The 18,634-nt window shown below is 36.4% G+C and overlaps 1 protein-coding gene across 3 annotated transcripts in view; it reads left to right on the top strand.

Moving 5' to 3' along the window:
- PGAP1 (post-GPI attachment to proteins inositol deacylase 1) overlaps window positions 1-18,634 on the top strand; it is a 73,215-nt gene that overhangs the window by 4,219 nt on the left and 50,362 nt on the right. For all 3 annotated transcript variants that reach the window (XM_044241212.1, XM_044241210.1, XM_044241211.1), the window contains exons 2-4: window positions 2,030-2,183; window positions 8,647-8,822; window positions 18,430-18,601. In XM_044241212.1, coding sequence (XP_044097147.1) covers window positions 2,030-2,183; window positions 8,647-8,822; window positions 18,430-18,601 — 502 coding nt within the window. The remainder of the gene's footprint in view (window positions 1-2,029; window positions 2,184-8,646; window positions 8,823-18,429; window positions 18,602-18,634) is intronic.

The following is an 18,634-nucleotide window of genomic DNA, read 5'->3' as shown; positions in this document are numbered from 1 at the left end:
ATATCATAAAATAGACAATAGTTTCTTGAATCAGTATTTTTCTAGCACTTGGAAACCCGTTAGAATTTTTGTCTTTTGAAAGGGCTCTGGGTTAGAGATTAAAAGGAACTGTACTAAGGCAGAGTCAAGAGAGGATGAACAGCAGAGGCAGGATTGTGGAGATATTTAAGTATAAAGGTAATTTTATTTTGATTAAAAGTCTGTTTTGGGGAGGGGTTCTCATTTAAAGTAATCTATATAAAATAATATAAAATATATGGGGATCATTTTGCTATAAGTTTTCTTTTTAAATCCCTTGACCCTCTTTTTTTTCATCAGCATCCTTTCCATATGCCTGTACTTTTTCTGTCTTCAATCTGGTCACAGCCCTTCTTGTTTCTTCCTGCCACTCCCAGCTTGTACTCTGGAATGCAATTTTGCCATATGCTAATAGTTTCCCGTTTTTTGTGAGTTAATATTCAACTAGTTCAAAACTTTGTTTAGCTAATGTACTAAAAAGAATGATCTAATACTCATGTACTGTCATATCCAAAGGTGTACTAAATTGGGAGGAGTTGGAGAATAATGGTTTTCTTTTTGCTTAATGTGTGCTTAAAATATTGCATCATTTCAGTTTGATTATATATTGTGCATAGTCAATATTGGGACAAATTTGAATTGAAGTCCATATATATATATATATATATATATGTATTTGGAGAGATGAAATTGCTAATATCTTAAACAGTAAGCTCACAATTTCTAAAGATATTTTCAGTTGTTATTAACACAGATTGTTTATGTTAATATTTTTAAAAGAATATTCAGGAATGTGCATGAATGATCAGAATTCTGCTTTCTAGAACAGTGAGGTTTTTCAGTGTTACTACTATTTACAGGCTTTAAAATTCATTTAGTATTTAAAATTTTTATCAACCACATGTACAGCCCTGTTAGATCATTAAATCTATTGATGTCTGCTTAAATAAATCTGCTGCTCAATGTAACTGGCTTCATTTTTAATGGTTTCTATAGTTTAAAAAGGAGCAGAAGAAGGGAGTGTACTTTACCACCACTTTTATAGATTCCTACCTTTGGGGGATGATGTTACATGAATTACTGGCTTATTTGTTATAAAATAATATAAATAATGTTATAAAATAATATAAATTGCAGAGTAGTCTAAGGCTTGCTGACAAACCATACACCTGGTCCACAAAACCCAAAACAGATGCTAACTCATTGGAATGTTTACGGTGAGGAGAGTGTGCATGTCTTGACCCAAGACATGGCTGTAAGGTTCATATTAATTTGTAAAGCACATTGCAGGTCAAAGCATATTAAGTTGAGAGGTCAGAAAGCTGCATTGTAAAACAAAATTACTTTCCTTTGAATGATGAAACAACTGGACGATGTAGTTGAGCCTATGTAAAAGGAGAGGCGTTACAAAACAGTTTAAAATAGCAAAAAAGAATTGATTTGATAATGGAAAGCCTTCATCATTTCTAAGGATAATTGATACAGATACTATATTAAGTACATTTCCAATTATATTAACAAATAATTTGCTGACATACCCCAGTGTCTTTCTTTTGTCAGTGACTATTTTGAATAATTTATATTAATTAGAGTTTCAAGTAGTTCAATTTTTTTTTAAATTTATTTATTTGAGAGAGAGAGAAACACAGAGAGCATGAGAGGGGAGAAGGTGAGTGGGAGAAGCAGACTCCCCGCGGAACTGGGAGCCCGATGCAGGACTCGATGCCGGGATTCTGGAATCACGACTTGAGCTGAAGGCAGTGGCTTAACCAACTGAGCCACCTAGGCGCCCCTAGGTAGTTCCATTTTATGCATTCCTGAAGACTGCATGGTTCAAAACTCACATAATTCAAGATGTGTTCTACATATGAATAAAAGTAAAAGTGCAGTTTTATTATCAGTAATATTTTTACACTGTTTCAAATGTGTATAATTCAGAATTGGGCACAGTAGATTGAATTGTATTAATACAACTGATTAAAGTGGAATTGCCCTTTCTTCCCCCCTGCAGAAAATAGAACTTCCAAAGAAACTGGCAAAACGCTATCCTGCATATGAATTATATCTTTATGGAGAAGGATCCTATGCTGAAGAACACAAAATTCTCCCTTTGACTGGTATTCCAGTTCTCTTTCTTCCTGGTAATGCTGGAAGTTATAAGCAAGGTAAGTCTTGGAAATAATTTTGAAAGCTATAAAATTCAATCAAAGAATTTACCAGATACATATTCTATGTACTATGCTAGGCATACGGGAGACACAGATATTTGACATATTGTCTGGAGGAAAAAAATATAAGTACAAAGAATAGTTGAAGACCACTTAGACAGTGTAAGACAGAGAAAACAGGATGGAGTAGGTAGGTTAAGTGACACAGGGATCCGGGAATCAGTAGAAGAAAGGTTTATGTTGAAAATGGAAGGTAGAGAAAACATAACCTAGAATACTGATTAGAGAAGTAAATTGGTTTATGTTTGCTAAACAAGAGAAAAGGTTGGTTTCTTTTTTTTGGAGCTATTTAAATCATATCTAGAAATACTGATGGGAACACAGAAAGGTGAAGATAGGGAAGCTTTGTAGATAGATTCCAAGTTGAATGTTGGCCTGGAGATAATAGCAGTTATTTCTGGCATAACAATCAAGTAATCTGGAAGTAATTTCATTTCAAATATACTTTTTGGCTATTAACTGTCATATTCTTTTATATAATAAGAATTCTTTCAGGGATGCCTGGGTGGCTCAGTTAGTTAAGCTCGTCATTATTCCAGGGTCCTGGGACCAAGTCCCATATACAGTTCTCTACTCAGCAGTGAGTCTGCTTCTCCCCCTGCTCATTCTTTCTCTCTCTCTCTCTCTCTCTCTCTCACTCTCTAATAAATAAAATCTTTAACAAAAAAAAAATTCATCCAGGTTGTTGTATGAGCTGTGATTCATTTATTTTTTTCACTCTATGTTATCCCATTATATGTCACAGGTTATATGTATCCTTCTATTGTTACTGGCTGTGCTAATTTATACTCCCAGAAATACTATATTATACTTCCCTTTGCTTCACATCCTTGAAAGCATTAGAATTGTCAGATTTTTAAATTCTATACAGTATAGTAGGTGTGTTTTTTTTGTCATTTTATGTGATTTATTATTCTGATGTGCTACATTTTTTTTCCAATTTATTTATTTTCAGAAAAACATGATTCATTATTTTTTCACCACACCCAGTGCTCCATGCAAGCCGTGCCCTCTATAATACCCACCACCTGGTACCCCAACCTCCCACCCCCCCACCACTTCAAACCCCTCAGACTGTTTTTCAGAGTCCATAGTCTCTCATGGTTCACCTCCCCTTCCAATTTACCCAAATTCCCTACTCCTCTCTACCGCCCCTTGTCCTCCATGCTATTTGTTATGCTCCACAAATAAGTGAAACCTTATGATAATTGACTCTCTCTGCTTGACTTATTTCACTCAGCATAATCTCTTCCAGTCCCGTCCATGTTGCTACAAAAGTTGGGTATTCATCCTTTCTGATGGAGGCATAATACTCCATAGTGTATATGGACCACATCTTCCTTATCCATTCATCCGTTGAAGGGCATCTTGGTTCTTTCCATAGTTTGGCGACTGTGGTCATTGCTGCTATAAACATTGGGGTACAGATGGCCCTTCTTTTCACGACATCTGTATCTTTGGGGTAAATACCCAGGAGTGCAATTGCAGGGTCATAGGGAAGCTCTATTTTTAATTTTTTGAGGAATCTCCACACTGTTCTCCAAAGAGGCTGCACCAACTTGCATTCCCACCAACAGTGTAAGAGGGTTCCCCTTTCTCCACATCCTCTCCAACACATGTTGTTTCCTGTCTTGTTAATTTTGGCCATTCTAACTGCTGTAAGGTGATATCTCAATGTAGGTGTGATTTATTTTAAAAAAATTATTACTCTGGCTTTGCTGTGTAGAGAATATGCTGTAAAGGGGCAAGAGTGAAAGAAGGAAAGATAACATCATTAATCATCAGGGAAATGCAAATCAAAACCATAAGGATAGATGTAATTTCATACCCATTAGGGTAGCTATAATCTAAAAGATAATATCAAGGGTCATTGAGGATATGAAGAAATTGAAACCCTTATCCATTGTTGGTGGGAATATAAAATGGTAGAGCCACTTTGGAAAAACAGTTTGGCAGTTATTCAAAATGTTAAACATAGAGTTTTATGCTTAGCAATTCTGCTATAGGTATCTACCCGAGAAAAATGAAAATGTACTCTCACACGAAAACTTGTTTGCAAATGTTCACAGCAACACTGTTCAAAATAACTAAAATGGAGAAACAACCCAACATCAACTAAAAAATGGATAAATAAAATACATACATATAATGGAATATTATTCAGCAGTAAAAAGGAATGAATGATGAAAGAAGAAAATTACAAGCCAATATCCTGGATGAGCCTAGATGCAGAAATCCTTAGCAAAGTATTAGCAAACCATATCCAACCATACATGATCAAGTGGGATTTATTCCAGAGATGGAAGAAGGTTCAGTATCCACAAATCAATCAATATGATACAATTACATTAATACAATGAAAGATGAAAATCATATGATCATCTTAATAGATGTAACAAAAGCCTTTGACAACATTCAGTATTCATTTATGATAAAAATTCAAAACACTGGGTATAGAGGGACTGTATCTCAACATAATAAAGGCCATATATGACAGTCCTACAGCTAATGTTATGCTCAATGGTGAGAAGCTGAAAGCTTTTCCTCTAATTCTAGGAACAAGACAAAGATGCCCACTCTCACCACTTTTATTCAACATAGTATTGGAAGTCCAAGCCACAGCAGTAAGGCCAGAAAAGTTTTAAAAAGCCATCCAAATTGGAAAGGAAGAAGTAAAATAGTCACTATTTGCAGATGGCATATATTGAAAATCCTCAAGACTCCAAAAAAAGCTGTTAGAATTAATAAGTGAGTTTAGTAAAATGTAGGATACAAAATCAATATACAGAAATCTATGGTGTTTCTAATAAATAATGAGAAATTTTTTTTTTCAAGAAGACTGGTATGAACCAGTCTTCTTTTTTTTTTTTGAAGATTATATTTATTTATTTGGCAGAGAGAGATTACAAGTAGAGAGGCAGGTAGAGAGAGAGAGGAGGAAGCAGGCTCCCTGCTGAGCAGAGAGCCCGATGCGGGACTCGATCCCAGGACCCTGAGATCATGACCTGAGCTGAAGGCAGCGGCTTAACCCACTGAGCCACCCAGGCGCCCGAGAAATTAAGAAAACAATCTCATTTACAATTGCATTGAAAAGAGTAAATACCTAGGAATAAATTTAACAAAGGAGATGAAAGATCTCTACACTGAAAACTTTAAGACACCAATGAAAGAAAAGAAAAATAAATGGAAGTCTATTCTGTGCTTATGGATTGGAAACATTAATTCTGTTAAAATGTCCATACTGCCAAAAGCAATCTACAGATTCTGTGTAACACCTATCAAAATTCTGATGGTATACTTCATAGAAGTAGAACAAATCTAAAATTTGTCTGGAGCCACAGAAGATCCCAAATAGCCAGAGCAGTCTTGAGAAAGAACAAAGCTAGAAGTACCTCACTTCCTGATTTCAAACTGTATTACAGAACTGTAGTAATCAAAACAGTGCAGTATTGATAAAAACAGCAACAAACCATGCAAAACATACAGAAAGAAAATAAAATAAATAAAATCCTCCTTGACATGGGTCTTAGCAACATCTTCGTGGATCTCACTCCGAAGCATGGGAAACAAAAGTAAAAATAAATGGTACTACACCAAACTAAAAAGCTTCCGCACAGCAAAGGAAACCATTAAAGTGAAAAGGCAGTTTACTTAATGGGATAAGATATTTGTAAACCGTATATACAATAGGGGGTTAATATCCAAAATATATTAAGAACTTACGTAACTCAACAAAAAACATACATAACAAACACACAAAACAAACCATACAGAAGTCAGTGGAAGAGAATTGAGAGCCCAGAAGTAAACCCACACATACATGGTCAGTTTATCTCTGATTAAAAAGTGAAGAACATACAATGGAGAAAGGACAGTCTCTTCTATAAATAGTTTTCGGAAAACTGGATAGCCATAAGCAAAAGAATGAAACTAGGCCACTGTCTTCCACTATACACAAAAATTAACACAAAGTGGATTAAAGGCTTATGTATGAGACCTGAGTCCTTATAACTGCTAGAAGAAAATATAGACAGTGGGGCGCTTGGGTGGCTCAGTCGTTAAGCGTCTGCCTTGGGCTCAAGTAGTGATCCCAGGATCCTGGGATTGAGCCCTACATTGGGCTCCCTGCTCAGAGGGAAACCTGCTTCTCCCTCTCCCACTTCCCCTGCTTGTGTTACCTCTCTTACTGTCTCTCTGTCAAATAAATAAATAAAATCTTAAAAAAAAAAATATATATATATATATATATATATATGGTAAGCTCCTTGACATGGGTCTTAGCAACATCTTCGTGGATCTCACTCCGAAGCACGGGAAACAAAAGTAAAAATAAATGGTACTACACCAAACTAAAAAGCTTCCGCACAGCAAAGGAAACCATTAAAGTGAAAAGGCAGTTTACTTAATGGGATAAGATATTTGTAAACCATATATACAATAGGGGGTTAATATCCAAAATATATTAAGAACTTACATAACTCAACAAAAAACAGCCCAATTGAAAAATAAATAGACATTGTTGTAAAGAAGACATACAGGTCGCTAACAGGCACATGAAAAGACAATATCACTAACAGGGAAATGCAAATCAAAATCACATATCATCTTATACTTGTTAGACTACTACCGACAAGGATCTAGTACTCTCAGGCAAATAACAGGAATGAAATCTTGCCATTTGCAATAACATGGATGGACCTTGAGGGTATTATGCTAAGTGAAATGAATCAGACCAAAAAAGAAGAGTACCATATGATTTCACTGAAATTTGGAATTTTCAAAAGTAAATAAAAAATAAACTCAGAGATAAAGAGAACAAACTGCCGGTTACCAAAGGGTAAGGGGATTGGGAGTGAACAAAATGAGTGAAAGGAACTAGTTGTATGTGATGGATGGTAAATAGATTTGTGGTGATGATGACTTTGTAGTGTATACAGGTGCTGAATTATAAAACAGCACACCTGAAGCTTATATAATAAAAAGGAATTAATAAACTGATAACATGAGTTACCTGGTACAATGTGGATAAACCTTGAAAACATAAGTGAAAGAAGCTGGTCTTAAAAACCCATATATATATATGATCCCATTTATAGAAATGTCCCGAATAGGGACGCCTGGGTGGCTCAGTCGTTCAGCATCTGCCTTTGGCTCAGGTAATGATCCCAGGGTCCTGGACTCGAGCCCCACATCTGGCTCCCTGCTTATCAGGAAGCCTACTTCTCCCACTCCCCCTGCTTCTGTTCCCTCTCTCTCTGTGTCTCTCTCTGTCAAATAAATAAATAAAATCTTAAAACGAAAAAGAAATGTCCAGAATAGGCAAATCCATAGGAACAGAAAGTAAATTAGTATTTTCCAGGATTGGGGGGAAAAGAGGAATGAGGAATGACTGCTAATGAGTATGGGGTTTTCTTTTTGGGGTAATTAAAATATAGAGTAGTAGAATTTTGTGAATATACTAAAAATCATTGAATTGTACTTTTTACATAAGTTGTATAGTATGTGAATTGTATATGTTAAAAAAATGGAATGGCAAAAAGGTATTTTTCTTGCTAAACCATACACTGCAACTTTTAATACCAATTAATGGAGTCAATTTACAAATTCTGTGGAAGGATTTACAGAGCAAAACCTAAGACTGGAAGCAGGTAGACCAGTGAAGAAACTATTAGGGTAGTTAAGGCAAGAGATGATGGTGCTTAGATTAAGAAGATGGTGGAAGTGGTGAGAAATGTTGATTGGGGTTATATTTAGAAAGTGGAGGATGATAGGATTTACTGATGGATTGGAGATCATGTGTAAAAAAAGAAAAAAAAACAGATCAAGCATAAATATCTTAACCAAGTGATGAGCATACATTTTTTTTTAATTTTTATTTACTTATTTTTTTTAAGATTTTACTTATTTATCTGACAGAGAGAGATCACAAGCAGGCAGAGAGGCAGGCAGAGAGAGAGGGGGCAAGCAGGCTCCCCGCTGAGCAGAGAGCCCGATGCGTGGCTCCAAAGGCAGAGGCTTTAACCCACTGAACCACCCATGTGCCCCAAGCATACATTACTTGTAGGAATTTTCTCATTCTTAAAGTCCTCAAGTGTGACTTACTCATACAGATGGCTAACATTTCTTTTAGTTATTTTCCCTAATCAAGTGGAAGTGGGTAAAGAATGAAAGGCCTGTTTACTTTTTATTTAATTTAAATTTAAAAAACATTTAGGGCACAAGACACACAATACAAACAGCGGTTTGTTCTTCTAAATTGATATTGAAGGATGTCACCCTGAGGTAGGTTGTTTATATTCAAAGTATGGGGTAAAGTCATTTGTTAAGAGACTTTGAAGCAAGAATGGTTACAACTTCTAAAAATTTTGCTTAATGTACACTTCGCACTTTTCCTCTGCAGTTCGTTCTATTGGTTCTATTGCACTTAGAAAAGCAGAAGATATTGACTTCAAGTACCACTTTGACTTCTTTAGTGTGAATTTCAATGAAGAACTGGTGGCACTGTATGGTGGAAGTCTTCAGAGACAGACCAAGTTTGTACATGAATGCATTAAAACAATTCTCAAACTCTATAAGGTAAGAGACAGACATGCATATCAATAGTGATCACCTAAGGGATTCAACATATTTTAAATCATTTATTTGTTTATATGGAAGTTGAAGTGCAGATAAAACAGAGGTTTTTTTATTGTTTGTTTGTGTGTGTGAGGCTGTTGTTTTGAACTCTGTGGTTCTTGAAGTTTAAATTGAATTTACAAGAAACTTCTTGTGAATTTAGGGGAAGAATTTTTTTTAACTTACAGATTAGAAGCGCATTGAATTTCCTAAAGACTATTAGTGTGGGTTTCTGCCTCTAGTTATGAATAACTAATGTATTAGGGTAGACCGCGTCCATATGTAAGCAATTATAAAACTAATCAAAATATCTGAAGCACATGTTTTCAGGTATTGGACAACCAAGTAGTAAAGGACCATGATCCCTGAAAGAAGGAAAACGTGTGAGATGAGCTTCATGATTGTTGTGATTTTCTGCCTGAAAGCATTTCCCAGACCATGGGATAAGTAGGTGGAGGTTAAGCAGAGTACACGGATATAACTGAACTGAAGAATGCAGAGATCAGCATTTGGGGCTACTGGAGTGGTTAGATTTGTGGGCAGGATATGAGAAAAAGGAAAACTAGACCAAGATAGAAGCTCTAGAAATATGCATCTTTCAGCTTTGAATAAAGTGCTGCATATACACAGGGTAAGAAGCTACAGGGCAATAGTACCAGGGAAGAGGTGATGGGGGTGTGTCTACCTCAGGTGCAAGGAATAAAGGACAATATGTTTAGAGAAATTTTAAAAAGAGTGGCATAACAGTCCAAAAATCATTCTATGCCAACCATTCGAAACAGTATCAGGGATAAAATACTACTATACTACCTACTGAGGTGAGCCACTGCCTCCCACAGTATGCTGCAGTGAAACTCCTAGCAAAAAAAGCTACTGGGTTATTATGACCTGAATTGAGATTCCAGAAGTCACATGTGCTGGGAAACAGCAGTTCTGATCAGCTAGAACAGAAAGATTTATAAGAACACATTGGACAGCATTTGAGATCCCAGAAAGGATACAGTTTAGATATAAGACTGCTTTAGCTCTCACGAGCTCTTCTGGGATCCACCTAATGCTTAACCATAAGCCTCAAAAATACTGAAGTTATGGATTTATCTGAATATAACTGAACGAAAGTTATGTTTATGATATGCTTAATAAGAGAACAGATGGAGGAGAATCTCAGCAGAGACCTAGGAACTGTAAAAGAGCAAAAAGAAAAATCTAGAACTGAAACAATATATATCAGAGATGAAAGATTCAGGAGTTGCCTGGGTAGCTCAGTTAAGCATCCGACTCTTAATTTCTGCTAAGGTCATGATCTCAGGGTTGTGAGATTGAGCCCCATGTCGGGATTGGTGCTGGGCGTAGAGCCTGCTGAAGATTCTCTCACTGCCTCTCTCCCTCAAAAATGAAAAATTCAGTAGATAGGCTTCAAGCAAATTGAATACGACAGAACAAGAGATCAGTGAATTTGAAGATCGGGCAATAGAAACTATCTGATATAAAACATAGGACAAGGGAATGAAAAGGAAAGAGCCTCAGTAACCAAGCAGTCTAACATTTATGTAATTGTAACAACTCTACGAGAAGAGAAAGAAATTGTAGAGGAAAGAATATTTAAAGAACTAATGGCCTCCAATTTTCCAATTTTGATTCAAATTTTCAACCCACAGATCGAAGAAGCCCAGTGAATGTCAAGCAGGATAAACACAAAATCACACTTAAGTATATCATAGTCAAGTTGTTGAAAACCAAAGTAAAGAGAAAAATCTTAAAAGCACCCAAAGGAAAAAGATCCTTTACCTACATAACAGGATAAACAATAAAAAATACCATGGCTTTTACATCAGAAATAGTGAAAGCCAAAAACAAGAGAACATCTTAAAGGTCTTGGGGCTGGGGTTAGTAAGGGTACTCTCAAGGTAAAGTTGCATACCCAGCAAAAATATCCTTCCAAAGTGAGGGCAAAATAAAGATACTATAGAATTAGAAAACTGGCAGTTTGTCATTAGTAGACAGAAGGAAATAAAAGAATACCATTAGGTGAACAGCACAGTAATAATTGCTATAGGCAAGATTGATCTGCGGGTGAAAGTTGGAGGAGGACAGAGATATTCACATGATCTCAAAGTATCTTTTCGGAACTACTCATTAACTACAAAGGGAAAGAATGACTTTATGGTGGAGAAACTTGGCAGACATCGTCTTTTTTTTTTTTTATTAGTTGTTTTTTTTTAAAGATTATATTTATTTATTTGACAGACAAAGATCACAAGTAGGCAGAGAGAGAGGAGGGAGCAGGCTCCCTGCTGAGCAGAGAGCCTGATGTGCAGCTTGATCCCAGGACCCTGGGATCATGACCTGAGCCGAAGGCAGAGGCTTTAACCCACTGAGCCACCCAGGCACCCCTGGCAGACATCATCTTAAAGAAGATTAACATCACCAGTTATAAGACATATTGGCATAAACCTCCTTGACATGATGCATTGAGAAGGATGCAGCATAATTTCTGTGGCATTATTGTGGCACTACACACACACACAGACACACACCACATCTTCTTTATCCATTTATTCATTCGATGGACATTTGGGCTGTTTTCATAGTTTGGCTGTTGTTGATAGTGCTGCTATAAACATTGGGGTATGTGTGCCCCTTCAGATCAATATTTTTATATCCTTTGGGTAAATACCTAATAGTGCAATTGCTGGGTCATAGGATAGTTCTATTTTATACTTTTTCAGGAACTTCCATACTGTTTTCCACAGTTGCTGCACCAGTTTCCATTCCTACCAACAGTGTAAGAGGTTTCCCCTTTCTCTGTTATCCTTGCCAACATTCGTTGTTTCCTGTGTTGTTAATTTTAGCCATTCGCACAGGTGTGAGGGGGTAGCTCATCATGGTTTTGATTTGTATTTCCCTGATGATAAGTGATGTAGAGCATCTTTTTATGTGTCTGTCAGCCATCTGTATGTCGTCTTTGGAAAAATGTCTGTTCATGTCTTCTTATCACCCATTCTTAACTGTTTATTTTTTTGGATATTGAGTTTAGTGAGTTCTTTATAGATTTTGGATCCTAACGCTTTATCAGACATGTCATTTGCAAATATCTTCTCCCATTCCATAGATTGGCTTTTTGTTTTGTTGCTTCCTTTGCTGTGCAGAAGCTTTTTATCTTGATGTCTCAGTAGTTCATTCTTGTCATTAATAGATAGAAGGAAATAAAAGAGCACTAGGTGGGATATTTAAGTGATGAATCACTAGTTTCTACTCCTGAAATCAGTATCATTCTATATGTTAACTAGAATTTAAATAAAAGCAAAATGAAAACAAAAACACATCATCAGAATTTCTAAAATAAAAGAGTAGTTAGAAGAAATACTGTAGGGGCGCCTGGGTGGCTCAGTGGGTTAAGCCGCTGCCTTGGGCTCAGGTCATGATCTCAGGGTCCTGGGATCGAGTCCCACATCGGGCTCTCTGCTCAGCGGGGAGCCTGCTTCCTCCTCTCTCTCTCTGCCTGCCTCTCTGCCTACTTGTATCTCTCTCTGTAAATAAATAAATAAAATCTTTAAAAAAAAAAATAAAAAAAAGAAGAAATACTGTAGCCCAAAATGCTTACATTAGAGAAGAACAAGGTTTAAAAACAATGATCTAACCTTTCCTTTTTAAAATTATTATTATTTTTAAGATTTTATTTATTTATTTGACAGAGAGCACAAGCAGGGGGAGAAGCAGGCAGAGGGATAGGGAGAAGCAGGCTCTCCGCTGAGCAGAGAGCCCGACATGGGACTCTATCCCAGTACCCTAGGATAATGACCTGAGCCAAAGGCACAGACACTTAACCTACTGAGCCACCCAGGCGCTCCTCTTTTTTTTTTTTTTTTTTTTTAAATTTAAGATTTATTTGAGAGAGAACACAAGCAAGGGGAGGGGCAGAGGAAGAGGGAGAGGCCCCCCACTGATCAGGGAGCCTGAAGCTGGGCTTGATCCCAGGACTCTGGGATCATGACCTGAGCCAAAGGCAGATGCTTAACCAACTGAGCCACCCAAGTGCCCCTAATCCAATCTTACAAAATAAGAATCTTATCATGATCCCAGTGTCCTGGGATCGAGCCCCACATTGGGTTCTCTGCTCCGCAGAGAGCCTGCTTCCTCCTCTCTCTTTCTCTGCCTGCCTCTCTGCCTACTTGTGATCTCTGTCTGTCAAATAAATAAAATCAATCTTAAAAAAAAATAAGAATCTTAGAGAAAGGAGAACAAAATAAACTCAGAGTCGATGTAAGGAAACAAACATGAGAATAGAAATCAAGGAAACAGAAAAGTAGAGGGGGAAAAAAGTGATACCAATGGCTGATTTCTCTAAGAGATCCAGACATTGGTAAACCCATATCTAGGTTGATTAAGAAAAAAGGGGGAAGTACAAATTTACAGAGCCTACAGATACTAAGAAGCTATTAAAGGATTATTGTAGACAACATTATGCCAATATATTTGACAACTCAAATGGTATTCTCAAATCCCTTGAAACATAAATTATAAAACAGGCACAAGAAGAAATAGAATGTCTGTCTAGCCTATATCTCTTCAAAATTTTTTGAGTTTGTAACTAAAAATCTTACTGCCAAGAAAACTCTAGAGCTAAATGACTTCAGTGGTGAGTTCTGTGACACATTTAAGGAAGAAATAATACCCATCTTATACAAACTCAGAAAATAGAGGAAAAGACAGTATGTATAAGTTCATTTTAAGAAATCTGCAAACCCAGATTATCAAAGTCAGACATTGACATTGTTTAAAAAGAAAATAGACCTAGTGTTCCTCATGAACATAGATGTAAGATCCTCAACAAAAAATTAGGCTATAAATCCAGTAGTATTTTATTTATTTAATTTTTAAAAAGATTTTATTTCTTTGTTTGACAGAGAGAGAGAGAGAAAGCAGAAGTAGGCAGAGTAACAGGCAGAGAAAGAGGGAGAAGCAGGCTCTCTGTCAAGCAGGGAGCCCGATGTGGGCCTTGATCCCAGGATCATGGAATTATGATCTGAGCCAAAGGCAGCCACTTAACTGACTGAGCCACCCAGGTGCCCCAATATCCAGTAATATTTTAAAGTATAATATGACTTGATAGGATTTATACCAGGAATGGAAAGTTGGTTTAATATTCAAATATCAGTCACTGTAATCCATCATAGGATTTTGTCTCAGTAGATGAAGGAAGCTCGTTCGGTTACATGCAGCATCCGTTCATGATTTAAGATAAAAACAGCAAAAACTCAGCTCATTAGGAATAGATACAAAGGTTAAGAATTGTTTCTGTATCAGATAAGATACTTATTGAATAAGATAAATAAGATGTGATCACAAAATGAAATTTCCATGTTATTCACAATAAATGCCTTTAATGCTTCATACCAGGTAGTTTTTTTTTCCTTCATTTTTCAGCTTCTTTCTATTTCTATCATCCCTTAGGACAGAGGGTCCTAGTTGGTACAGTAAGGGCAGGAAAAGAAATAAAATTAATAAAGATAAAAAAGGATTGAAAGTTGTCTGTATTAACAAATGACATAAATATACAGAAATATTTAAAGGAATTTACAGAAAATTGTTAGAATTCATGACTGAATTTAGCCAGATCACAGGGAAAATGGTCAATATTCAAAAACCAGTGAACAAATGGAAAGTGAGATTTTTTTTTTAAGATTTTATTTTTTTGACAGACAGATCACAAGTAGGCAGAGAGGCAGGCAGAGAGAGAGGGGGAAGCAGGCTCCCTGCTGAGCAGAGAGCATAACTGTGTAGCTGTAGTAATCCAGGCAGTGTGATATTCCCATGCATCTTGAAAATGAACTTTAGGCATGATTCTTTGCATTAGCCAGAATTTAAAAGTTACTTCAATAGCAAGTAATTTTTGAGCTTAAGTCTATACTAAATACTGTAGGAGGAGACAAGCCCAATTAGGTACAGGACCTTTTATGTATCTGATATTTATTAGATAAGATAAATATGATGTCATTACAAAGTGAGATATATCTCCATAAATGTCATTCCCTTCTGTATTTTTTCCCCTAGTGACTGCATATTCAATTTATAATAAAACTAGTAAACTTTATTTTAAGTTGAGACTTTTATTAAGTAAGGTTCCTTTACAACACAACCAGGTAAAATAGGAGTTCAAGACAACTGAATCTTGTTGAATGGACAGGATTTGAGTGTGGGAAAGTGAGAGGAGATAGATGGAGAAGACCTCATTTATTCATCACATGAATCTGCATGCAGCTATAGAAGTGAAAATAAAACAGAAATCCAAGCCCTCATGGACCTCATGTTCTAGTGGGGAGAGGCAACGAGTGAACAGCATAATAAGAAAAATATATACTATCTTATCTTATATCTTATCTAATATCTAAAATATATACTATCTTATCTAATATAAGATAATATATATCTTATATATTGATAAATAGTAGGAAAAAAAATAAAACAGGGAAGGGGCATAAGGAGCAAAGGGTAGAGGACTACAATTATAAATAAGGATACCCAGCAAAGACTGTTGAGAAGGAGACAATTTAATATAAATTAAAGGACCTGAAAGTATCTAGGAAAAGAGTACTCCGAAAAGAGGAAACAAATATATGAAGCAAGCACACGTGTGCTATTTTGGGAAAAAAACCAAGGAGACTAATATGGCTGAAGCAGATACAAGAAGTTAGTAAAGGAAAAGTTGGTGGGGAGGGCAAATTATAGAGCATTGTAGGCAAATCTAAAAATTTTTCCTTTTATTTGAAATGATATGGAAAGCCACTGCTGAGATTTTTGAGCAAATGAGTGACATGTTCTGATTTAGGTCTTAAAGATACTATTCTTTGGGTGGTTTCCAGAGTAAACTGAAGGAACATGAAAGTGGAATTAAAGAGACCAGTTAAGCTATTGCAGTAATTCAGGCAAGAGATATTGGTTTAGATCAAGTTGGTAGCGTTGGAGGTGTTAAGAAATGGTAAGATTGGTATAAATTTTACAAAGGCCATTATAAGTTTTTTTTTTTTTAAGATTTTATTTATTTATTTGACAGATCACAAGTAGGCAGAGAGGCAGGCAGGGTGGAGGGGGGATGCAGGCTCCCTGCTGAGCAGAAAGCCCGATGCGGGGCTCGATCCCAGGACCCTGAGATCATGACCTGAGCCAAAGGCAGAGGCCCAACCCACTGAGCCACCCAGGTGCCCCTAAGATTAGTATAAATCTTAAAGGCAACAAGATTTGCTGGCAGATCAGATGTGGAGGGATAACGTCAAACAAAAAGTTGAGGATGACCCAGAATTTTTGGGTGAACAACTAGAAGGATTGAAATGCCTTTAACTCAGTTGGGGGAGAATATAAGAGGAACAGATTAGTAGGAGATTAAGAGTTTTGTTTTAGGGGTGCCTGGCTGGCTCAGTAGGTAGAGCATGCCATTCTTGATCTCAGGGTTATGAATTCAAGCCCCACATTGGGTGTGGAGCCTACTTAAAAAAAAAAAAAGGTTTTGTTTTAGTTGGTATGCAGTTGGAGTTTAAGGTAAGAGCTTAAGAGTAGAGGTCCACTCTGGAGATGATAATTTGAGGGTTGACAGGATATGGATATAGTTAAAGCCATGAGATTGGATGTGATCACAATGGAGTCAAACTGTGGAAGAAGGGACTAAAAGACTGAGGCCTGAATTCACTCCCATATCAAGAGATGAGGAGAGATGAGAAGGAAATGGCAGGAAACTAAAAAGAAGCAACCAGTGACGTAAAAGGAGAATCATATTGACAAGGAAACAAAATAAATCATTTTAAAGAAGAAGAAGTAATCTATGTCAAATCCTGCTGATAGTTCAAATAAAATGAAGATTGAGAATTGGCAATTAGATTCCTTGGTGACTTGATAATACTTTTGGAGGAGTGTTGAGGTGAAAGCCTGATTGGATTAAACTGATGAGTTTACAAGTATGGAGGTTGAGAAGCTGGGGACAGCAAGTAATAGAGATAGCTTTTCTGATGAGTTATGCTATAGATATGTAGAGCAAGATGTGGTCACTAAGGGCAAAGTGGGAGTAGTTTCTTTTTTAAGGGAAAATAGTATTGTATTTATGTACTGGCAAGAATGATTTGGTAGTGAGGGAGAAATAACAATGCAAGAAAAAGTGAGAAGAATTGCTGGAGTAATGTACTTAAGAAGGCCAAGGGGGAGGGTTTCAGAGCACATATGGAGAGTTTGGCTTTTTCTAAGATCAGGTCTGTGTTGGGCATCACCAAGACTATTCCCAGATGATTGTCCAGAAAGATTCATACGACTCAGCATATAGTTGTATTCATGGTTATGATTTATTACAGTGAAAGGATATAAAGCAACATCAGCGAAGAAAAGGTGCTTGGGGTGGGGTGCCCAACCAACTCAGTTGGTAGAGGATGTGACTCTTGACCTCAGGTTGTGAGTTCGAGCCCCATATTGAATATAAAGATTACTCAAAAATAAAATCTTTTTTAAAAAAAGAGGAAAAGGTAGATGGGTGAAATCCAGAGGAAACCAGGTGTAAGCTTCTAAACATTCTTGCAGGGGAGTCACACCAGATGCATTTAATTTGGATAGCAATGAGTTGTAATGGGTGAAGTGTTGTCTATGAGAGATGCTCATGAGAAATTCAGTGCCCCTAATTTTTCACTGGGGCCTGGCCACATAGATACCCTGTGCCTAATATGTACCAAAAACCCAACCAGAAGGATGGTAGGTATTCAGCATAAACCATATTTTTTGCAAAAACAGATTTAGCATACTGAGCTTTAATTTTACTATTTAGGAAATGATGGGAATATCTGAGAATCTAAGGTCCCAGACTACAGCCCAGAGCCAATTTATATTCAGTCCATTATAAGGATAGCAGTGTCAGGCTTACTATGTTTTTCTGCATAAGGTCCAATTTATTCATAGCGACGGGAGAGAAGTCATAGTTGAAGGATCAGTGTGGAGGGCAATAAGCAAAAGTTTGGTAGTGAAACTGAGGATACTATATAGAGACAAAAGACTTTTAAAAAGCAGTGCTTATTTTAAAAATAGGTGATTGTCAGTGAATAAATGTTATGGAATGCTGGTCTCTTTAAACCCAAATGCACCATAGAGAAGTAACTTGGTAAGGTATATCAATATGATTAGATACTATATTGCCATGGTAACCATAATTCTGAATTTTTGTGGTGATTTCAATTTTAAATAAATGATATTACTTCTTATATCCTATAAAATCTAATATTCTGATATACACCAAATATAATTACAACTCTTATATCCAATATAGCAAATTGTAAGACATGATATACTAGGCCAGGTGTTCTGATTTGGGATCAGAAAACCAAAGCGTAGCTATTAAAAATATTTGGCAGAATACAAAATAGTGTGTACATACTAATTACAAGTCAATATAAATGTATTTCTGTATCTTATACAAAGTTATATAAATAGTTTAATTTTCTTTTTCCTATAAAATTGCTCATAAGTAGAGGGAAATGTTTAATATTTTTGTTATGATACTAAGACTTTACTATGCCTTGGTGATTTTTTTTTTTAATAGGGTCAAGAATTTGCTCCAAAAAGTGTGGCAATAATTGGTCATTCTATGGGTGGCCTTGTTGCAAGAGCATTGCTTACATTGAAAAATTTTAAACAAGATCTGATAAATCTTCTTATCACACAAGCCACCCCTCATGTTGCTCCTGTGATGCCATTAGATCGTTTCATAACAGGTAAGTACTATTACATAAACACTAACCAACCTC

This window comes from Neovison vison, chromosome 3, assembly GCF_020171115.1.
Source record: "Neovison vison isolate M4711 chromosome 3, ASM_NN_V1, whole genome shotgun sequence".
NCBI lineage: Eukaryota > Metazoa > Chordata > Mammalia > Carnivora > Mustelidae > Neogale > Neogale vison.
The sequence above is the reverse complement of the archived record's forward strand: the minus strand, read 5'-3'. Positions and strand labels throughout refer to the sequence as shown.